This window comes from Xyrauchen texanus, chromosome 39, assembly GCF_025860055.1.
Source record: "Xyrauchen texanus isolate HMW12.3.18 chromosome 39, RBS_HiC_50CHRs, whole genome shotgun sequence".
Lineage (NCBI taxonomy): Eukaryota > Metazoa > Chordata > Actinopteri > Cypriniformes > Catostomidae > Xyrauchen > Xyrauchen texanus.
Genome location: NC_068314.1, coordinates 5,385,245 through 5,410,319, shown reverse-complemented (window position 1 = coordinate 5,410,319; position 25,075 = coordinate 5,385,245). Strand labels below are relative to the sequence as shown.

The window sequence follows — 25,075 nt, the reverse complement described above, 5'->3', positions numbered from 1 at the left end:
TTCAACCATAACTTCAAAACTGTTAAAAGAGACAGTTAGAACACAAAACATCTGGCACAAATGTAACTGTGCAGTAATCTGTGCAGTGATATATTTAACTGTTCATATGTACTGTCACATCCACTATCTATTTTACTCTCTCTGCTAAGAGACAGAGTAGTTCACATTCACAAACATGCACACACAATCTCGGGTTCTCTCTCAAGAATCAAGAAGCTTCATTTACATGGTAAATCTTACACATTATATGTGTAATATTAAATATGTATGTGTTTTCAAGTCACTTTCAGATTGATGTAAAATTTGTCTCTTTATTGGTTTGATAAAAGTGTTTACTCTTCATTGTCAAATCATTACTAAATCGTATATTTAATTTATATTGTGCTATATATTTAAAGTAAACATTGACAAAGCATATATGAAATGCTTAACTTTTAATATAAATACACACACACACACACACACACACACACACACACACACACATATATATATAGATGTACATTATACTATATATGTACATTATACTATAGATAGATATAATTTACTGTAGATATTCAAACAAAAATTATAATTCTCTGTTTGGATTCAAGAAGATTTATAGGCTTAATAAAATTTATTTACATTTCTAAAACATTAATAAGTATTATATTTGCATATTCACTCAGACACAGTAAATAGAGGATTCGGTGTTAAGCTATACAGTATACGTTATATGTTTATTTCAAGAAAACATTTACTACACTTATAGTAAACACTTTTGAATCAAAAAGCTTTATTTGCTTGATACATCCACAAAAAAATACAAATTTGTATACACACACACTCTCTCTCTCTCTCTCTCTCTCTCGCTCTCTCACACACACACACACACACACACACACACACACACACACACTGTCACAGTAACAGCAGCTGTATCCGTGGGGCCTTCACACTCACACGCATCAAGTCAACAACCATGTAAGTAAAATTACACAAATAACACTTACGAACTGAATGGTTTTATAACATAATGTGTTTTTGCTTGTGTGAGAATAAAAAAAAAAAGAGTTCGTTTCAGTCTGTGAATCAAATCGTGTCTTGTCAGTTTGAAAGTTTGTGTTTTTTTTTATGGGTGTGAATGCGGCTGCAGCAACAGGTTAGCATTATTAGCATAGATTGTATTCGCTTTTATACTTTTGTTTTAGTCTCTTATCTGTAAAAGTGTAAAAGATACAGTTAGTTAATTTCAATAAATGGTATTGTTTATTTAAATGTTTTAACGAGTGTTGTATTTTGTTTATCTTTGTCTATATGCTAACGGCTAATCGTTTGTTTCTGACTGATAAAATATAAAGTTCTTGAGAAATGTAAACCTCGTCAAACGACATGTATTATAGCCTTTTTATTCTCACATTTAGTTTTTCTCAATTAAAATGGGTAGTTATTAAAATTACTATATAAAATTGACGTTGGGCGAGGAACTATATACTAAAAGTATAATATGAAACAGTTAAATTTACTTAAACAGTAAAGAGTCATTGTAATGTTTGATTAAACATGACAGACTGATTCTTTTTCAGGTAAAATGTACTCATTTCACGTTTTAGACCTTTATTGTCAACGCTTGATATAAAGATGCTCTTTTTTTTTTTTTTTTTTTACTTTATTCAATATAACAAATATAAGTTAAATTTGACTTTGATGTAACTAACAGGGCTATTCCATTGATTTGATTGAGGATCTTTAGCTATATATATATATATTACTCTCTCTCACACACACACACAGTGCATTCAGAAAGTATTCAGACCCCTTCATTTTTCATGACATTTTAGTAACAATTAATCATATTGACATGTTAGTCACTGAACACTGTAAAAACATTTAGCCATAAGAGTTTTATTGAAAAGCATTTGTCAATCTTGTCTATCCAAAACCTATATATATATATATATATATATATATATATATATATATATATACACACACACACACACATACATTTTATTGCTGTTGTCATTTTAGTGTTATTTTTCACATAAGATTGATCTTATCATGATGATCTCATGATGATGACGTTGCGAGCTGCAGACAGCTGGTGTGAGAGACGAGCGTCTCCATGTTGTATGAGGGGCTTTCTCAGCAAATATTTGTATGCGATTAATCACGATTGTTTAATCGATTGACAGCCCTAGTTAAATGACATCAATTGACTATTCAACAACTGATTTTTTAAAAATTATTATTATTGCTGAGATTGGCAGTTACAAATGACAATCCACCGAGTGCAACGCTTGTTAGTGTTTTCCATGAAGACACCCTCCAGAGTTTTGTAGACAGCTGGAGGCGGCATGAAAAACCCTGCATACCCCATAATGGCATAGCAAAAAACTGATTTTTCCTAACTTTGCAAATATATTAAAAATAAAAAAACTGAAATATCACATTGACATAAGTATTCAGACCCTTAATTCAGTTGAAGCACTTTTGGCACCAACTACAGCCTCAAGTCTTTTTTTGGGAATGATGCAACGAGCTTTGCACACCTGGATTTGGGAATTTTCTATCATTCTTCTCCGCAGATCTTCTCAAGCTCTTCCAGGTTGGATGGGACCATTGGTGGACAACCATTTTCAGGTCTCTCCAGAGATGTTTGATTGGGTTCAAGTCCGGGCTCTGGCTGGCCCCTCAAGGACATTCACAGAGTTGTCCCTAAGCCACTCTTGCATTGCCTTGGCTTTGTGCTTAGGGTCCTTTTCATTTTGGAATGTTAACCTTCGGCCTAGTCTGAGGTCCTGAGCGCTCTGGTCCAGGGTTTTATTAAGGATATATCTGTATTTTGCTGCATTCAGCTTTCCTTCAACCCTGACCAGTCCTCCAGTCCCTGATGCTGAAAAACATCCCCACAGCATGATGCTACCACCACCATGCTTCACCATTGGGGTGGTATTGCACAGGTGATGAATAGTGCCTGGTTTCCTCCTGACATGACCTTTGGAATTGAGGCCAAACAGTTCAATCTTCATATCATTAAACCAGAGAATCTTGTTTCTCACTGGTTGTCTCAAACTACTACTATTTAAGAATTATCGAGGCCACTGTGCTCTTGGGAGCCTTCAATGCAGCCGACATTGTTTTGTAGCCTTCCCCAGATCCGCACCTTGGCAAAATCCTGTCTCTGAGCTCTACAGTCAGTTCTTTTGACCTCATGGCTTGGTCTTTGCTCTGATATGCATTTTCAGCTGTGAGACCTTATAGGGCTGAAAAACTAAATTCAAATTTCTTAAATAATAGTAATATTCAAATTATATTCGAATTCTAAAGACATTATGTTAGAGGAAAAAAGTACTCTATTCTCTCCTAAGCCCACAAGAGGGCGCAAGTGAGTGCAGTGAGCAAATATAATCCAAATCAAGCATCACATTTTTTTATTGAAATTAAATGACATGACTTTGTTTAAAGTGCATAACGTTGTAAACAATCATTCATTGATCAAATATAATTTCCTAAATGTGCACGCAAGGAAATTGATGTAACAAAAGTACCCTGCACTGTTTTAATAATGGCCCTTCGTCATGACATTCTCGAGAAACCTCTTCGGGATGAGAAGACTGCATGTGTGTTCTCAAGTTAGATGTTGTGGAGTGATATAGCAGCGGTTTCTCACACAACTTACATATGATGTTGGTTTTGTCAACAATCTTCGATACTCCAGAAACCGAAGAAGCGCCACATAGCACTTAAGATGTTTTTTTTTAATTTGACGAATATTAGAATTTTAATTTGACAGCCCTAAGACTTATATAGACAGGTGTGTGCATTTCCAAATCATGTCCAATCAATAACATAACACTCTTCCAATTATTTGTTGTCCAATGTCTGTTTCTTTGCCCACTCTAACCTTTTCTTTTTGTTTTTCTGTTTTAAAAGTGTCTTTTTCTTTGCAATTCGTCCCATAAGGCTGCACCCCTGAGTCTTCTCTTTACTGTTGTACATGAAACTGGTGTTGAGTCTTTAGAATTCAATGAAGCTGTCAGCTGAGGACATGTGAGGCGTCTATTTCTCAAACTAGAGACTCTGATGTACTTATCACCTTATTTAGTTGTACATCTGGCCTTTTGCATCTGTTTCTGTCCTTGTTGGAGCCAGTTGTCCTTTGTTTTTGAAGACTGTAGTGTAAACCTTGTATGACATTTTTGGCAATTTCAAGCATTGTGTAGCATTCATTCCTCAAAACAATGATTGACTGATATATATATAGAGTTTCTATAGAAAGCTGTGTCTTTTTTGCCATTTTTTTACCTCATATTGACCTTAAGACACTTCCAGTCTATTGCATAATGTGGCAACACAAAGACAATGTTAAGCTACATTTAACGGACCAAATAGCTTTCAGTTGTGTGTGATATAATGGCAAGTGATTTTCTAGGACTAAATTAGCAATTTAGCATGATTACTCAAGGATAATGTGTTGGAGTGATGGCTGCTGGAAATGGGACTTTTTTCATATAGTGATGGTGCTGTTTTTTACATCAATAATGTTCTGACTATTCTTTGTGATCAGTTGAATGCCACTTTGGTGAATTAAAGTACTAATTTCCTTCTGAAACAGCTAAATCTGTACATTATTCCAAACTTGTGTGTGTGCGCGAGTGCGTGCAAATACTTCAAATAATTTGGAATGTTATGAAACTTTTATTCATATTTATTATAAATTTGAATGTTCGTGAACTGTTGATCTGTTAAGTATACACATGCTGTTGTTATAAAGTATTAACTTTTTTTAGCAAGATTGATCTGTTTGACAGTTTGGATTTAAAGCCGCACATCTGAGATGTTTGGGATTTAACGTCTGTGTTTCAAAACCAAGTAAGCTGCCTAATTATACAGTATCAGTATGTACAATTGGAGTGCCTGTGGTGCCCACAAATGGTGTTTTCTGTGGGCAGGCATCTTATTAGGTTTTACTTGTACACATGATGACCAGAAATGGTGTTTGGGCAGCTCACAAGGTTTTGAGAGACAGCCATCTTGTCTGCGACCTCATTTGAAACCGTGAGCTGTATTTGGGTCACACCCATCTTTTGTTTTAAAGTCTTTTGAATGGGTTTGTCCCTTCCTGAAGCACAGATACAGATCAGTCCATGTGTGCAGAAATAAATCTGTTCATCCTGTTGTTGGATTTCTCTCAACCTTTTAGTAATATTTTGATACAGTCAGGTCCATAAATATTGGGACATCGACACAATTCTAATCTTTTTGGCTCTATAAACCACCACAATGGATTTGAAATGAAACGAACAAGATGTGCTTTAACTGCAGACTTTCAGCTTTAATTTGAGGGTATTTACATCCAAATCAGGTGAACGGTGGAATTACAACAGTTTGTATATCTGCCTCCCACTTTTTAAGGGACCAAAAGTAATGGGACAGATTAACAATCATAAATCAAACTTTCACTTTTTAATACTTGGTTGCAAATCCTTTGCAGTCAATTACAGCCTGAAGTCTGGAACGCATAGACATCACCAGACGCTGGGTTTCATCCCTGGTGATGCTCTGCCAGGCCTCTACTGCAACTGTCTTCAGTTCCTGCTTGGGGCATTTTCCATTCAGTTTTTTCTTCAGCAAGTGAAATGCATGCTCAATCGGATTCAGGTCAGGTGATTGACTTGGCCATTGCATAACATTCCACTTCTTTCCCTTAAAAAACTCTTTGGTTGCTTTCGCACTATGCTTCGGGTCATTGTCCATCTGTACTGTGAAGCGCCGTCCAATGAGTTCTGAAGCATTTGGCTGAATATGAGCAGATAATATTGCCCAAAACACTTCAGAATTCATCCTTCTGCTTTTGTCAGCAGTCACATCATCAATAAATGCAAGAGAACCAGTTCCATTGGCAGCCATGCCCACGCCATGACACTACCACCACCATGTTTCACTGATGAGGTGGTATGATTCCTTTCCTTCTCCATACTCTTCTCTTCCCATCACTCTGGTACAAGTTGATCTTTGTCTCATCTGTCCATAGGATGTTGTTCCAGAACTGTAAAGGCTTTTTTAGATGTTGTTTGGCAAACTCTAATCTGGCCTTCCTGTTTTTGAGGCTCACCAATGGTTTACATCTTGTGGTGAACCCTGTGTATTCACTCTGTTGAAGTCTTCTCTTGATTGTTGACTTTGACACACATACACCTACCTCCTGGAGAGTGTTCTTGATCTGGACAACTGTTGTGAAGGGTGTTTTCTTCACCAGGGAAAGAATTCTTCGGTCATCCACCACAGTTGTTTTCCATGGTCTTCCGGGTCTTTTGGTGTTGCTGAGCTCACCGGTGCATTCTTTCTTTTTAAGAATGTTCCAAACAGTTGATTTGGCCACACCTAATGTTTTTGCTATCTCTCTGATGGGTTTGTTTAGATTTTTCAGCCTAATGATGGCTTACTTCACTGATAGTGACAGCTCTTTGGATCTCATATTGAGAGTTGACAGCAACAGATTCCAAATGCAAATAGCACACTTGAAATTAATTCTGGACCTTTTATCTGCTCCTTGTAAATGGGATAATGAGGGAATAACACACACCTGGCCATGGAACAGCTGAGCAGCCAATTGTCCCATTACTTTTGGTCCCTTAAAAAGTGGGAGGCACATATTCAAACTGTTGTAATTCCTACACCGTTCAACTGATTTGGATGTAAATACCCTCAAATTAAAGCTGAAAGTCTGCAGTTAAAGCACATCTTGTTCGTTTCATTTCAAATCCATTGTGGTGGTGTATAGAGCCAAAAAGATTAGAATTGTGTCGATGTCCCAATATTTATGGACCTGACTGTAAATTCGTGGAGACTGCAAGAGTTCAATCATATAACACGCATCAGAAGAAAAGTTGATACATTTCTGGCATGTGCTGCCCGTTAATATCCATGCCGCATTGCAGTGGAATTTCTTGTGTTTAATGGTTTACGTAGGTTAGTTATGGCAAGCAGCTGTCTTCTGGCCTGAATCGGGAGGTGCGATATGGCCCTACATCAGCACTGCTGTGATTTGACCGCAGTCAAATCTTATTTCCAAATAGTTCTTCCTCAAAAATACTTAAAGAAAAATTTGTGCATGGAACTACTTTCTTACAAGACGGATCAGAATCTGTCGTTGCTGGTGCAAACCAAATGATGCGTCCAAGCCTCCGTTAGTAATTAAAAAAAATTCTATTAAGAAATAGTATCAAGGCTTGTGCTGTTTGATAAAGTTATTGGATAAACAAGGATGGATGTGTGTGAGAGAGAGAGAGAGAGAGAGAGAGACGGAACTTGTGCGATCACCTGTTGCCACACCCAAGCAGAAATGCTGTCAGCTTTCTGAAGGTCAGCTTTCTCTGTGGAAAAATAACGTCCAAACGGGGGTATTTCTCCATATTTCGCGGTAACCGGTGTGCAAGGGTCGATCACTATAGAAACCGCTATGTCCTCCACTGTTTTAAACAGCACCCATTGTGTAATTTATCAGTCTGTTGTGTGTCTCAGCTGTGATGAGCCGTAATGATGAAGGTGTTCGTTTATAGCTGTTTCCTAGCTTTTGTAGTGTAAGTGTAGTAAGCAATCACGAAGTGCTGTTTTATGTAAATGGCTGACGTGGATTCAATTAACGTCACCTGACTGGCTCATATTTCACACAAAAATTATCTTTTGCCACCAGCTGCTGGCTAACATTTGTAATGTCCAAAAAAAAAAAAGACAAACAATAGCTTTTAACAGATCTACTCTGCTCTTACAGTTTAGTTTAGAACGGCATGAACACAAGTGCAGTGATAAACACACAGTGAAGCGGCTGAGTGCTGATGGTGTCAGACCATGGATTCAAAAGAACTGGCTCATACGAGTCATTTATTTGTGAATCGGACTGCACTGGTCGCATTCTATGTTTCACATTGTAGATTCAAAAGAACCGACTCTAAGTGTAATTTGTTAGGGTATCGAACTGCACACGTCACACTGTATGTTTTGCGCTATAGATTAAAAAGCATTATTTACTCGAGAATCGAACTATACTGGTCACACTGTATGTTTTGCACTGTAGATTCAAAAGAACTTACTCGTAAGAGTCAGTGTTCCATCTGCTTCGGTGAAAGAATGAAACGAAACCGAAAGTCATGAAATTGATTGGGTTATAAATGGATGCCCTTGGATAGTTGTGCGCATTTAAGGCTAGACATAATTTAAGCTTCTAGATAAAACTGTGAAATGGAATAGAATAGAATGTTTATCATCCAAACTGATATATGGCATTGCCTATTGGTCGATCACTAATCTTTGATTATGACCACACGATTGGGCTGTTAAAAATAGTTGCCTGACATTTGTGTGATGCGTCCATTTCAAATTTGTGTGAAGATGGCGCTGCGGATGGCTGCGTCGGGGTTGAGCTCTACAATTCTGTTGTTTCTGTTTGTTTGTCCTGTGTATAGTAATTTTTTTCCAATCAGTTTTACCAGGGATGAACTGCTGTTCCCATGTCTATCTGTCAGTGGATCACCAGCTTTCTGACAGATACAGTGGGTACGGAAAGTATTCAGACCCCCTTAAATTTTTCACTCTTTGTTATATTGCAGCCATTTGCTAAAATCATTTAAGTTCATTTTTTTTCCTCGTTATTGTACACACAGCAGCCCATATTGACAGAAAAACACAGAATTGTTGACATTTTTGCACATTTATTAAAAAAGAAAAAGTGAAATATCACATGGTCCTAAGTATTCAGACCCTTTGTTCAGTATTTAGTAGAAGCACCCTTTTGATCTAATACAGCCATGAGTCTTTTTGGGAAAGATGCAACAAGTTTTTCACATCTGGATTTGGGTATCCTCTGAAATTCCTCCTTGCAGATCCTCTCCAGTTCTGTCAGGTTGGATGGTAAATGTTGGTGGACAGCCATTTTCAGGTCTCTCCAGAGATGCTCAATTGGGTTTATGTCAGGGCTCTGGCTGGGCCATTCAAGAACAGTCACGGAGTTGTTGTGTACCCACTCCTTCGTTATTTTAGCGGTGTGCTTAGGGTCATTGTCTTGTTGGAAGGTGAACCTTCGGCCCAGTCTGAGGTCCAGAGCACTCTGGAGAAGGTTTTCGTCCAGGATATCCCTGTACTTGGCCGCATTCATCTTTCCCTCGATTACAACCAGTTGTCCTGTCCCTGCAGCTGAAAAACACCCCCACAGCATGATGCTGCCACCACCATGCTTCACTGTTGAGACTGTATTGGACAGGTGATGAGCTGTGCCTGGTTTTCTCCACACATACCGCTTAGAATTAAGGCCAAAAAGTTCTATCTTGGTCTCATCAGACCAGAGAATCTTATTTATCACCATCTTGGAGTCCTTCAGGTGTTTTTTAGCAAACTCCGTGCGGGCTTTCATGTGTCTTGCACCGAGGAGAGGCTTCCGTCGGGCCACTCTGCCATAAAGCCCCGACTGGTGGATGGCTGCAGTGATGTTGACTTACTACAACTTTCTCCCATCTCCCGACTGCATCTCTGGAGCTCAGCCACAGTGATCTTTGGGTTCTTCTTTACCTCTCTCACCAAGGCTCTTCTCCCCCGATAGCTCAGTTTGGCCGGACGGCCAGCTCTAGGAAGGGTTCTGGTCGTCCCAAACGTCTTCCATTTAAGGATTATGGAGGCCACTGTGCTCTTATGAACCTTAAGGGCAGCAGACATTTTTTTGTAACCTTGGCCAGATCTGTGCCTTGCCACAATTCTGTCTCTGAGCTCTTCAGGCAGTTCCTTTGATCTCATGATTCTCATTTGCTCTGACATGCACTGTGAGCTGTAAGGTCTTATATAGACAGGTGTGTGGCTTTCCTAATCAAGTCCAATCAGTATAATCAAACACAGCTGGACTCAATTGAAGGTGTAGAACAATATCAAGGATGATCAGAAGAAATGGACAGCACCTGAGTTAAATATATGAGTGTCACAGCAAAGGGTCTGAATACTTAGGACCATGTGATATTTCAGTTTTTCTTTTTTAAGAAATGTGCAAAAATGTCAACAATTCTGTGTTTTTCTGTCAATATGGGGTGCTGTGTGTACAATAATGAGGGGAAAAAATGAACTTAAATGATTTTAGCAAATGGCTGCAATATAACAAAGAGTGAAAAATTTAAGGTGGTCTGAATACTTTCCGTACCCACTGTAGGCAGCAGCTTGTGAGACTGGGGAAATTCAATTCCAGCACATGTACTATCAGCACTGGGGCACTCCAGGCATGTGTGCTCTCCCCACTACTCTTCTCCCTTTATACCAATGACTGCACTGCCGAGCACCCTCTGTCAAGCTCCTGAAGTTTGCAGACAACACTACTGTCATCTGCCTCATTCAAGGTGACAATAAGTCTGCATACAGAATGGAGGTTGAATGGCTGGCTCACTAGTGCAGTCATAACATCCTTGAGCTCAACACGTTCAAAACAGTGGAGATGATTGTGGACATTTGAAGGAACACCCTAATATTGATCCCACTCACCATTCTAAATGGCTCTGTGGTAGCAGTGCCCTCCCTTCAAGAATGCTACACTTCCAGAGTGAGGAAAAGGGCTGGAAAAATCAATCTAGACCCCCACTCACCCAGCCCACTACCTTTTTGAACGGTTGCCTTCTGGCTGACGCTACAGAGCACTGAGCACCAGAACCATCTGGCACAAGATTTCCCACAGGCTATCCATCTCATAAACAGTTAAAACTAAATTATAATTAAGTGCAATACACAGCCTAGTCCATTGTATTATTTAACATATCCTACCTCTTCTGCAGTAATTTCCTTGCACTGTATTTAACAGATTTGTATTTGTACTAGAGGTCGACCGATATTGTTTTTTTCAGGCCAATGCCGAAAAATCCGGGTCCGATTAATGCTGCCGATTTATTTTTGGCCGATATGTGCTTGTAATTTAGCAACAGTAGCTAGACTGCATTTTACAACAATCACCGATCGTGCTTGGCTAAATTGCATCACAGACAAATGGTTTCATATTATTATACATAGAAATGGCTGGCGAGATAAAATAACTTTCTCTTTATAGCAATAATAAATGTATTTTCTTAATTTCTCCAGTACCGACAGCAGAACCGATAACGTCCGAGCTTACCAAAGCCAGTCCTTCATTAGCCTATAGTGCGTTGGTATCTTTTTTATTACTTATTTCTCTGCATTGAGTGACAACCCTCTCAAATATAAGACACACAAACAGAACAAATAAAAGTCTCAGATTCACTGTCTGTAATTGCAAAATTCTTGCTTACTTATTGTGACATGATAGCAACCCTTCTGCTGTGATAATGCAACTTCAACTACGCTATCAATATCCAAAGTAGCCGAACGTCATGTCGCCTATCGCGTTTGTCGCGTTTTTTCTTGAAGTTGGCAGTAACATATCAAAAGTTTTTAATTAAATATAAAGAAGTTATACAAATTTAATCCTTACTGTTCTCCAAGGAACTTAGCTCCTTCCTTAGGCACTGGATGAGGTCTGCTCACTCTGCTGGAAAATGACTCTAGGGGCAGCGTGCGTCGAACACGTGTTCCACAACAACACTAGGCTGCCCACAGATGCGCCTGCCTAATAATCGGCTTGATATACTTGGATATTGGCAGATGCTGATTATGTTAAAAAATGAAAAAAATCAGCCGATTAATCGGTCGACCTCTAATTTTTACATACTAAATGTATATTTTTGTCTTATTGCGTATTTCTATATATACTTATATTTCTATTCGCTCTTTATTTTTATTATCTGTCTTGTTGTTGTATTGTTTGTGCACTGGAAGATTATGTCACCAAGAACAATTCCATGTATGTGGTAGGGTTGCAACGGTATGAGATTTTCATGGTATGATAACGTCTCAGAAAATATCACGGTTTCACGGTATGCGGTATTACACAATTACTATTAGTAGTGAAAACAGAAGGATTATTTTATTTATTTATTTATTTTTGAGCCAACACTTTATTATAATTGAAGTATGTGTAACACTTTTAAGAATGATGCGGCGTCCACTCTTGGTACATATGTGTAAAAAAAAAAAGTCTCCCTTTTGAAAATAAATAAATAGAAAAAATAAGATATCTAACAGAATTATAAACATGATAAAAAATATCATTTAACTATAACAGTTATACACTCACCTAAAGGATTATTAGGAACACCAGTTCAATTTCTCATTAATGCAATTATCTAATCAACCAATCACATGGCAGTTGCTTCAATACATTTAGGGGTGTGGTCCTGGTCAAGACAATCTCCTGAACTCCAAACTGAATGTCAGAATGGGAAAGAAAGGTGATTTAAGCAATTTTGAGCGTGGCATGGTTGTTGGTGCCAGACGGGCCGGTCTGAGTATTTCACAATCTGCTCAGTTACTGGGATTTTCACGCACAACCATTTCTAGGGTTTACAAAGAATGGTGTGAAAAGGGAAAAACATCCAGTATGCGGCAGTCCTGTGGGCAAAAATGCCTTGTTGATGCTAGAGGTCAGAGGAGAATGGGCCGACTGATTCAAGTTGATAAAAGAGCAACTTTGCCTGAAATAACCACTCGTTACAACCGAGGTATGCAGCAAAGCATTTGTGAAGCCACAACACGCACAACCTTGAGGCGGATGGGCTACAACAGCAGAAGACCCCACCGGGTACCACTCATCTCCACTACAAATAGGAAAAAGAGGCTACAATTTGCAAGAGCTCACCAAAATTGGACAGTTGAAGACTGGAAAAATGTTGCCTGGTCTGATGAGTCTCGATTTCTGTTGAGACATTCAGATGGTAGAGTCAGAATTTGGCGTAAACAGAATGAGAACATGGATCCATCATGACTTGTTACCACTGTGCAGGCTGGTGGTGGTGGTGTAATGGTGTGGGGGATGTTTTCTTGGAACACTTTAGGCCCCTTAGTGCCAATTGGACATCGTTTAAATGCCACGGCCTACCTGAGCATTGTTTCTGACCATGTCCATCCCTTTATGGCCACCATGTACCCATCCTCTGATGGCTACTTCCAGCAGGATAATGCACCATGTCACAAAGCTTGAATCATTTCAAATTGGTTTCTTGAACATGACAATGAGTTCACTGTACTAAAATGGCCCCCACAGTCACCAGATCTCAACCCAATAGAGCATCTTTGGGATGTGGTGGAACGGGAGCTTCGTGCCCTGGATGTGCATCCCACAAATCTCCATCAACTGCAAGATGCGATCCTATCAATATGGGCCAACATTTCTAAAGAATGCTTTCAGCACCTTGTTGAATCAATGCCACGTAGAATTAAGGCAGTTCTGAAGGCGAAAGGGGGTCAAACACAGTATTAGTATGGTGTTCCTAATAATCCTATAGGTGAGTGTATGTTATAACAGTTATATAATTAAAGCATGTTAGTTTACATGTTATGATAGCATGTTAAATGAACTACTAAATGAAAAATAACATCAGCTGTGTGAGCTTTTAAAGTAATGTCCTATGATTATTAACAGTTAACATATACTGTAGGTGCGCGACAGTGAGGCCAGATTGCTCCTGTCTGTACCTTTAACTCAGTGCTTCTCAACTGGTTTTGCTTCAGGACAGATTTTACATTGGAAATCAAGTGTCGACCTGCCATAGTAAAAACAACCTGTATTTAATGTATCCTGGGTTGCATTTCCTTTTATGTTGCATAGTTTTGTTCATGGTTTTCCAGTACAAGGACATGCGTCAAGTGTCATTATTTTTGTTGATGTCAACAACAAACTCTACAGGAAGTTGTCTCTCCCCCTTTTAAAATTTTAAGAGCATATTTACTTATATGAGCCCATTATTATCCCTTTTACACAGAAGGAAAGGCTCCTCATTACCATGGTTAGGTCAGTGAGCTAGTCTTAAATAATAGTAATAATAATAATAATAATAATAAATTAATGTATTTATGAAAAATAAATACTAGCTGAAACACATCTTGAAACTTGACTGTTGATATAAAATGAGGTCTAATAGATTCTACCTTTAGATCATTTCATATGAAACTATAACATTTTGTCAAAATATAACAGTTTCTTTTACTCATGTAAAATCCTGAAACACATTTTTAAAGGTTATGTGTGTAATTATTAATATTTTAAACTATTTTGGTAAAGGGGCCACATCGGGCTTTAAGTAGTGCATGGGGGCCACATTGTATTGCTTTTGAGATACAATGTTCTGCATTGATTTGGTTTTTGTAACTTTTAATCCCAGAAATAGTTGTGTACTCAATTTTCTGAAGTGTATCTGTGACTAATGAGACTATTCTGCAATTGCCTAAAGTATTATATTGCTCTACAAAGATAGATACTTTTCTATCAGGCATTAAAAAACTGAATAAAGGTGGAGATTATAAATTTATTTTGCCATCTCTACTTCCTGTTAATATATTTTTCAGTTTTAATAATGATAAAAAATGTCGCAAAGCGGGCGAGTTTACTTATTTTTCTAAAACTTTACCCGTTTACGACACATACAGGTTCGAAGGGACTTCAACATTTCTAAATATGTTTACATATTCGTCTCTGGCTTGCTTTTGCTCGCATGTCAATGATTACGCCTCCGTGTGTCAATGATGCCGAGATTTACTTTTATATTTAATTTAATCACTGAGAAGGTTTACTTGGAAAATTAGTATCACCAAACATCACAAGCAGCCTCAAGAATGGACACAGAGTAGCCGTATAACACTTTTCCTTGAGCAGAATATTTCACTACAGATCGCTAAGTTTGTTCAAAGGAGAAAGCGAGACGTGCATGGTTGCCAGATTGCACAAAATAAGTATAGCATTAGGTGGAATATTTCCAATTTGCACAAGTATAAATCTCAAACTGGGGTTGTTTCGTCTCTTATCTGGCAACCCTGATCATGTTAAACACTTGTGGAGACGCGTTAGGTCCCAATGCAAGTTAACTGAAATATCCAATGAAAAATAAAAACGCTTTTACAATAAATGAGCCACGTGCCCAGTCCGAATAGACCAGTTGAGAAACACTGCTTTAACTCACACACTCGCACACACTCATGTCAGACCCCCTTGCCTCGCTTCTCTTAGACATTTTCACGCGTGCGTGTGTGTGTGTGTATGTCGCAAGTTGTGGAGTCTGACAGGCAGACAAGGAATAAAGGAGATGCGCACGCCCATGTGAGATTCTCCGTTCTGTTGCAATTTGTTCTCAATACCGTAGATAAGCAAATGTACATGGTATGATAACTGTCAATTTTCAAACCGTGGTATGCCGTGAAACCGGTATACCGCTGCAACCCTAGTATGTGGAAGCATACTTGGCATTAAAGCTCATTCTGATTCAATACTCGAGGCTTAATAATTTTAAGTGCACTGATGCTTTGGGGCATGGGTAGCTCAGCAAGTAAAGATGCTGGCTACCACTCCTTGTGTCGCAAGTTCGAATCCAGGGCATGCTGAGTTACTCCAGTCAGGATTCCTAAGCAACCAATTGGCCCGGTTGCTAGGGTGGGAGGAGTCACATTGGGTTAACCTTGCCGTGGTCACTATAATGTTGATCTCACTCTCTGTGGGGCACGTGGTGAGTTTTGTGTGGATGCCGCTGTGAATAGCGCAAGGTGTCCGTTGGTAACGCGCTCAATAAGCCACATGCTAAGATTGGCGGTCTCGGACGCAGAGGTACCTGAGATTTGTCCTCCGCCACCCAGATTGAGGCGAGTCACTACGCCAACATGAAGACTTAGAATGCATTGGGCTTCCAAATTGGGGAGTAAAGGGGAACCCCCCTATATGTCAAAGTATGTTTTCATACAGCTCTTTTTCCAGCCTTGTTTTGAAATTCTGAGAGTGTAAAACAATGGCAGCAGTCCATATGGCATGAGAATTTGCACACCAAAAGCGACATTTTTGTGCGAGTTCTCACCATGATTAAAATGTTGAATCGAAACAAAAGATTCCTAATTAGCCATTCGCACCTAGATTGAACATTTGCACAGATCGAATGCCAAAAAAGCGAGGCTTTTTTTTACGTTGATGAAATGCCCTTACCAATTGAGCTTTGGATGATGAAGTGGCGCTAAAGCACAGAAAGCTGTTTTGACCAACGACATTAAATGCTGAAGGGAACTCGAGGACGAAATCCTGGACCAGTAGTGAGGATGTGTTAATTATTTGCATCAAATTATATTGCTGCATCACTGACTTGCATCCCCTTTAAAGTGATCTGATCTTATGTTGATTGTCTTTTTAATTTATTCTATATTGCTGTATTTTTGCCTTTGCATTTAATCTTATGCGAGTTCTCTTTTATCTCTAATGTAACATATATTGCGGCTTCTTTGCATTTGGAGCACTCTTTGTTATAAACAACTTTACGGAGTGTTTTACTTTGCCAAATAATATTGGTGTACCTTGCAGTGTACTACAGATATGTCTTAGTATTTAAAATGCCTCTGTATACCAAAAGCGTGTTGATGTCTTCGCAAAATCATTATTGCTGTGCTATTGTTAAGGGTACACTCAGTTTTCCTCGTTTAAAGTTTTACTTCTAAAGAATGAATAGTAATATTGAAACTAATGAAATCATGAGTACTCTCCAGAGATAAAAAGTCCTGTCGTCATAACGTTATAAAAGCTTTTTTATTCTACCTGCGGTAGGGGCATCCTCATGTGGCAGCCATGTTTGGAACACATGACCAGCTAAATACTACTTGCTTAGTCTCAGTAACAGCCCTGTTATTGGACACTTTCATTCATGGATTAGATTAATCCTGGTTTACTGTGCATAGTGGATTTCTACAACTGGATTGGTAACAGGAAACTAGTGTGTTTGAATGATGCAGCTTTCTGGCCATTAGGTGTCACTGTAAGACAATATATGTTACTTTGACATACTTGTAAAAATTACTGATTGCACATATAATAAGCCCATAAAGTATCTAATTATGGATCGGACTGAAGATGGGTTTGTTGGGAGAGATCTGTGTTTTATTGTTTGCATGATATAAAGACACTTGGAGTGTTTCAGTTTCATCATGTTTAATTAGTAACTTGCAGATAATGCTTCAAATGCCTTAAACTGAAACTTTTTTTCTCATATGGTTTCTCTTAACATGTAAATGATCACTGCCTTGCATTCTGAAAACTATTTCTTACATGGATTGTCTTCAGAATGTATTCTATATTGCTGCATTTTATTTCCTTTGCGTTTAATCTTCGTGAGTTCTCTTATATCTCTAATATAATAAGTATTGTGGCATCTCTGCCTTTGTATTACCTTTTTAATAAACATATTTGATCTTAAGTGCCAAAAAGTCAATATTACCCACTGATTGTTGAGGTAAGGGACAAAATATTTAAATCTTAGTTTTCATTATTTAATACTAAATTCATTTGAAATGGATATATTTGTTGACAAAGGCCTTGGCTAATGAACCATGTAAGGTAGCAGAATTTTCTAAAAACATATTTCTTTTCTGAAAATGACATTTATTCACATCACAACTTGCATTATTCTGTAATGTGTGGTTTTAATTTGATCCATCCAACAAGAGTGTAAAGTCTTTAATTATCTAATAATACTGTTCAGTATAGGAGTTGTTATAAAAACCATGCATGTGTTGTACTGTAGAGCCATTTATTTATTTTTTTTCTCAGTTAAAGCTGCCTCTATAAACTAAACTCAAATGCCAGAATTATTCACAATTCTAACAGAAATTATCACAGTGGGAATGACGGAGTTCACACGTTGAAGCTGTGACCGCAGAGAATATTAAACTTTCCAGACCACGTGTCGTACTGTTACATCCACCATAAGCAAGTGAGAATAAGGAAGTGAGAAAGGGGTACTCTGAGTTATAGCTGACCCTGACATTGTTTGATTTATTCAGGATTATAAAAAAAAATCTGTCAGAATTGACATTGTGTTGTTTTTTGGTTTTTAAGAATTATTATTTAAAGTTGACTTCATGTATTTCTCGATACCTTACAGATCCCTAACTTTCATTTGATATTTATTATTTTTATTATTTTCCATTATTTAACACTAAGCAGTTTAACATTGTGACCTCTTGCTGAGGACAGGTATAAGTTACATGTGCTTCCACTTATAGAGCATGCATTTAAAAAAAGTTATAATTAAATTATTTATATATATGTATATGTATGTGTATATATATATATATATATATTGATATATATATATATATTGATATATATATATATATATTGATATATATATATATATATATTGATATTGGTGCTCTTGAGTGTACTTATTTCCTTTAGATTTAACTTTTCTGTATTTTTAATTTCTTGATTTGGGAAACATTTTTTTCAGTTTGATTTTGATGCTAAATTACACACTTCACCCATAAATGTTCAATAAAGCCATTGTAAGCCCATTTTCTCTCATTCATAGGTCCACCCCAGGTGCAGAGGGTTCCGCAGGGATGTCGGGGAGTAATCGCAGATTGCAGCAGACGCAGGCACAGGTGGATGAGGTAAGAAAAACTTGACACCGCTTTATTCAGTATACAGTAAGAGATTTCCCTGCTTCTGTCATCATCATCATCACTGGCTTTGAAACAGTCAACTGCATTTATATTACTTATTATATGTAATCTGTGACTTTGGGAGAACTCTGGGAGAGTTTCTTTGCAGTCTACAAAATCATGATCAGAATGTATTTAGTCTGGATTCTTGAACATTTACCTTTACCTTTACATTTGCATTTAATGTGTTCAGGACCACTCATGTCACTAATTAGAATATTTTAATGGACTATTTTCCTGCTGCGCTCAGTTCAGAAATGGCTTCTGATATATTCACCACTTTCACAAAAGTCTTTACACTTCTGGTTTTGGATGGCACAACCAAATGGTTGGAATCTAAAAGCTAAATTCACAGCATTCATACTAAATTATATATCAAAATCCATTTACATTGCCAATAATATTACCTAATATGGTTGTATAATATTACCACATTTGGTTCTAAATGTAAATATATTGTGTATAAAGCATATTTATATATATATATATACACACACACACACACACACACACACACACACACAGGTAGATCAGGCCATATTTTATGTGTAATTAATGCAGAAATGCATGTGATTCCAAAGGGTTCACATACTACTTGCCACTGTATACACGTACTTAAAAAAAAGTTGTATATATATGTAATGTGTTTGTGTGTGTGCATAAAAAGCCATAACCTCTCATTGATCACTCCCTCTTTATCCCTCTCTGTCTATCTTTTCAGCTGTCAGCACTAATTCTTTATCTCATCCTCAGCTCACCACTGATCATATTTCGACTTTTTGTAAGTTCACGGCAGGACAGGTCTTTACGCTTTAAATTACCATTGACCTCTTCTGACGGTTGCCATCGTTCAGTCTTGGGCAAGCTCATAGGCTGTCATCTGTTATGTAACACTATGGTTATGCAATTGAATCATGGATCTTCTCACGCTGGCTCTCCCTCCCAACCCTGATCTCTCTTAAAGTGGCAGGGCAGTGTCACTCTCCGCTGTACCACAACAGGTTTGTGGAGCACTGGAGCATGTGGGATGTACTGTATATACAGATGGAGATGTTTTTGTTTTGCCATAGTCTTTGTTATTGTAAGAGTTTTTTTTTGTAAGTGTATATTTAAGATGTATTGTAGATTTAAGTTTTCACCAGTTTTATCATCTTTTTACATTATTGCATTTAGTTTAAACAGTCATGCAGTGTGACATGAATTTATAGCACAGAAATACATGTACAAATATTGCATGTAGTTTAACAGGAAATTAGTGGTCATAAAACATGCTCAACAATTATACAAGAACTAGAAATGTGTTCTTTGTTTGACATTTCATGTGAACTACCTATGTTCACATGCTGTACATATCATGCCCAAAAATGACATTCACTAGATTTTGAGACTCAACCATTGTCTAGAAAGTATACAGCACATCAAACTAAATGCTGTCTATAAAAAAGTGTATATATTGACTCTTCAAATGTTGTCCTATTGTTCAGTGTTCGAATTTGTTCGAAAATTAAGTCCCTTTGTAAAAAAATTGCATTTAAAGTAGTGGACTTATGATAGACGTATAAGGTGTATAATGTTACAGGGTTCCCACACGTCATGCAAAACCTGGAAATTTGCAATGGAGTTTTCCAGTCATGGAAAATTATAAAAATACCTAAATATAATGGAAAAGCATTATTTGTCCTGGAAAATATATCAGTATAATAAAATGGTTTGACTATATTGCTAGCAAGGTGATTTACTCGCAATGTAGAGGGCTGTTCACACTGGGTTGGTAGGGTGGTGATTCGCCTTAATACATTGGGATGTGAATTTCTTTTCAATTAATTCAGCTTATGCCCCAGTTACCACATGTGGAAAACACAGAATCTAGTAAAAAAAAAAAATGGCATTAGCAACAAAACGCAAAATGTCATGGACTATTACATATTTGGATGAAAATTAATGTTTGAATGTACAATTAATCAAATTAAAATTGTGATATGACCTAGTGTGATAATTAAACTAAAAAGTCTCTGATTTAATTGAATAAATAAATAAATCTTCAAGTGATGCACACTTCAAAATGAATATGTGAAGCCGGCCACTCATAAACCGAAAACCCCTCATCATGATCATCACATGCACTCTTGTGTATGTGTGAGATGACCGAGATGGAGAGCACTGAAGTGTGCAGCTCATACAGACTATGTATATATTTAATTGAATCACAGCTTTACAGGGATTATAATCACACGGGGCCGTGGAGGAAACTGCTTATCTGGAGGTCAGAAACTACAATCAAAAACAAACTAAATCAAAAATAAAAGTTAGATTTAAATGGACGCATGTGTTTTTGCTTAAATATTACACTTGTTGGGCACATAAAATGTCCTGGAAATATGCTTTGAAAAGAGTGGGAACCCTGTTTCTTGGAAGAGATTGCAGATTTTAAAAGTGCATATATTGGCTAAAATATTCTTTGTCAACTTTTGAGATTGGCTAAAAGCTAATAGAGTGTGACACTCTGGTTCCGGAATTAATAATCCTATTAATTTCTTTCCAAAAACTAGTTGCAGAATCTATGTTCTGATTATCATTGTCCCATGTCTACCAAACATGTCGATTGGTCCAAACCTCATCTGCAGCCTAAAACTGAACTTTTGGTCAGATTTTAGGAGAGAATGTACTTGGTTGCATAAAAAGTTATAGGATTCACCCTTGCTCCCTATTTAGTGAATGTATTAACCTCCAGTGTGCTGCCTGTCTGCACTGGTCTCAAAACAGTTCGAAATGCACCTTCTTTTCATCCTAACACCATATTAAGCCTCAAAGCAAATGTTTTTCATCTTTTGGATGAATACATTTATTCTCAACATGAAAATGCACAGTTAAAATGTAGGAATGCATTTACTAATGTTAATAAATAGAACTATATTGTGCTGTGAAAACTACATTTTTATTAAAATGAAGCTAAATGATCCACAGGATGTGTTATCTTTGAAAATTATTCAAACCATCTAGTTTTTTCAACTTTTGAGGGAATAAGGTCCCATTTTCCACATATATGGACTTTAACTTTATCAGCACGATGATGCGTGAAAATGAATGGATATTTTAAAGTGGCAGATCAAATGAAAATAGAGATGATACTCTTAACAACCAAACAAGTTTTAATAAAAGCAAAAGTGGGCTGGCATTGTCGCTCTATATAAATGCACTAAGTCACAAAACTTGTTTTTTAGGAGTACAAGCCTTTTAAATATAAAGCCACTGACCAAACGATGATGAAACTGACAAACATTTAAGGTTTGTTCCCAAACACTGGATAAGGAAGTATTTCTTGGCCACATGATAAATATATTTACTTTCAACCCTTTTGAGATAGTATTGTAGGGGCATTGTTTTTGAGGGGCAAGACTGTTTTAATTTCAATGGACCTTCATGTAAAATGCTGACTTCTCAGATAGATGTTATTGTTCCTACTGCTTGCCTAGTTTTACAAGAAGTCTCCTGTTGTCCTGCCAAAATTCTAAATCAATAAAACCTCCTCCACTGTCCAAACTGCTGTTTGTTTGCATAAATGCCAAGATTCTTCTACCTTGATTATTTTCCCAGCCTCTTGAATAACTCTTCAAGGACTTCTATGGTATTCTCTAACAGCCTGCGGGCATTTCTTGTTTTTGCAGGTGGTGGACATCATGAGAGTGAATGTTGATAAGGTCCTGGAACGAGACCAGAAGCTCTCTGAGCTGGACAATCGTGCCGATGCCCTGCAGGCTGGTGCTTCCCAGTTTGAGACAAGTGCTGCTAAACTCAAGAGGAAGTACTGGTGGAAGAATTGCAAGGTAAAACAATAAACAAAAGAATAGGTGCAGAAGAGTTTAGAAATTAATCTTATTTGCTTTAAAGCTGCCGTGTGTAATTTTTCCAATGTTAAAATGAATATCCCAGCTAAATAAGAAGAGTAAACTAACCAACAAAGAAACAAATTGCGCAACAAATTTCGGCAGATAATTTAGCTCTTGGCATGTGCTGCAAAGCAACATATATAAACTTGAGTGACCCAAACATTGTCACCAAATTGCAATGTATACCTGTTTATCTCTGCAGATGTGGGCCATTTTAATAGCTGTGATTGTGATCATCATTATCATCATCGTAGGTGAGTATCTCGATATTAACAGCCTCTCTAAACGGTCTTTGATATAATGGGTGTTTCTTCAAGTTTGGGCACTTTTAGCTCTGTGTGGACTTTGTCTTGTTAAAACATTTTTAACACTTTTACTATTTTGTTCTATTTATTATTATTATTTGCCTACTAGCGATGTCCTACAGTGTATTTACATGCTCCGCAGGAGATTGTATTGTTTAACAGAATTCTGGGGTGGAAATTATGCTGATGGGAATTACTTTTTTTTTTTTTTTTTTTTGTCTTGCCAAGGCTAATTTCGTAGCTAAAATATTATGTATCCTAAATACACACAATTATCAATTTTTTTCACACTTTTTGCATAAGTTGTCTAAATCACAGCTTCACTGGAAATTCTGCTCACAATTGGTTTACCTTGAATTTTCTGTTTTCTTGAAACTTCACTCATCTCATATTTAATCTCAGTCATGCTCTTCACTGACACTTTTGTCCACTTGGTTAACAAGTACACTTACTTATGAAAAACTTTATTTGGGGCAGCAAAAATAAATGAAGGTCTAGTAAAAAGCTTCTAATTCAGTTTTAATGAGCCTCAGGTCCTGTGATTAAGTGTTGAAACAATCGTTCTGTGTTGCTTATAAAGATAATTATAAATTTAAGATGATTTGTGAACTTCTCTTCTCGTTCTCTTTCAGTCTGGGCGACGCAGTCATAAAGACACAGAATATAGAGAGAAAACTGGTTATGAAATGATGAAAATATGAAGTGTCAACTTGGGAATGAAAGATAAAGAATCTATGATTTGAATGTATTCCTAAATGCTTAACATTTTTCAAAGACACACTCCTGTCTTATAGAAACCACAGAACAATGACTAACCTCGGACAGTATCAAAGTTACAAATGGTCCAAAACCTCGTGGTAATTTGAGATATTCTCCTTTCAGTTGAGGGCCAAAACATGTTCACCAAAAGTCTTTTTCCAACATCACTTCATATTGATGAATCACTTACGGGCTCTGTAAATCAAATATTTTTCACTTAGTTGCCTCATTCAGTGCCAACTAGATATAAAGCCCTTCCTGAACAACCACAGAAATGCCATGGAATGCCAGCAGTGCCTTTAGACAACTACACTGCCAAACTTATATGTCACAGAAACAGAAAAATTCACTCTGATGTTTACTAAGAATCTTCACACAAAAAAAGGTATTTAAGCATTTGAGATATTGTGGAATAAAAGTTTCATTCATTATTTAACTGCATTATATATGTATTATTGCCATATGTAGAAATAGTCTGACAAACATGATCTTTGCTTAATTCAATTTCAGTAGTACATCACACAAATAGTGAATGGAATTATTGATGTTTTTTTACTCACAGTGCCAAAACAACTATTTATGTTTATGCGAGCGTTTTGCATGTATACCATCGGATGTCTCACGTGTGCAAATTGTAAACATGTGCAATTATATACTGTGGGCTTGCAAACTGTTAAATCTATTGAATTGCCAATGTTGTCTCAATAAAACTTGGATTTAACATCGTCTGAAGTGTTTATTCAGTGTAAATAGCATATATTCAGTGGAAGACTTTGTGTGAAATTTCAATTATTAGGGCAACTTTTGCATCCACTGTATTTTTTATTTTATCTTCATAGTTCTGAATGATAGATTGTTAGCTTTGAACTTAATTATTGGTCTCTTTCATTTTCCCCAAATTTGAATTGTTACATATGCCAGAATTTCTCTACTTCTGCAATGTCCCCTAATAATATATTTTATAAAAAGTGATACAACCAGGAAAATTTTTACTTTTTCCTAAGGACTGCATGATATATATATATAATTTTCTTTTTTTTTTTTTCATAGATTTTGGAATTTATATTTACTATTTTTATAACGGATTTATTGGCAATAATTGTACTTTTTATATCTATCATTACTCTATTAAAAAAAAACTAAAATAAAACATCAAGACACTTGCCTTCAGGTAAATGAAAATAAACAACCCATACATATTTTTCTACTCCCCATTTACCTCCTGGTTTAATTCTTTTTATTTTTTTTCCTCTTGATCTACTTCCCTGCACTCTCAGCCTATGACATCACACCGTGACGTCTTCCATTCAAGTGTGCCGCACAAGCCCTCAAAAGTGAAGCCAAAACGTCTAGATCGCCATATCGGGACACTGGCGGCTTCAGTTCTCACCAATGGAAAAGAGCGCAGTTGCGATTTCGGGACCAGACCTGCGCAGTAGTGATCAGGAAGTAAAGCCGCGAAATCAAGGCCCCGCCCTCACTCTTGCTGAATCAATCGCAAGCACACGCCCCTGCACTTTTGACTTATGACGGTGTGAAATAATTAATTATAGAAATTTTGATATTACATTTAAAGCT

The 25,075-nt window shown here is 37.1% G+C and overlaps 1 protein-coding gene across 1 annotated transcript; it reads left to right on the top strand.

Moving 5' to 3' along the window:
- Positions 1–878: 878 nt before the first annotated feature.
- LOC127632319 (vesicle-associated membrane protein 3-like) lies at positions 879–24,214 on the top strand. The gene is made up of 5 exons (XM_052110843.1): positions 879–963; positions 18,414–18,495; positions 22,212–22,370; positions 22,636–22,687; positions 23,371–24,214. Coding segments are annotated over exons 1-5 (315 nt in total). The 5' UTR covers positions 879–961; the 3' UTR covers positions 23,391–24,214.
- Positions 24,215–25,075: the final 861 nt, after the last annotated feature.

Excerpts from the sequence above, each read along its gene's own strand:
- LOC127632319 (XM_052110843.1), top strand. Across the intron at positions 22,371-22,635 it reads ACTGGTGGAAGAATTGCAAG|ATGTGGGCCATTTTAATAGC; the intron begins GTAAAACAATAA and ends TTATCTCTGCAG. Across the intron at positions 22,688-23,370 it reads CATCATTATCATCATCGTAG|TCTGGGCGACGCAGTCATAA; the intron begins GTGAGTATCTCG and ends GTTCTCTTTCAG.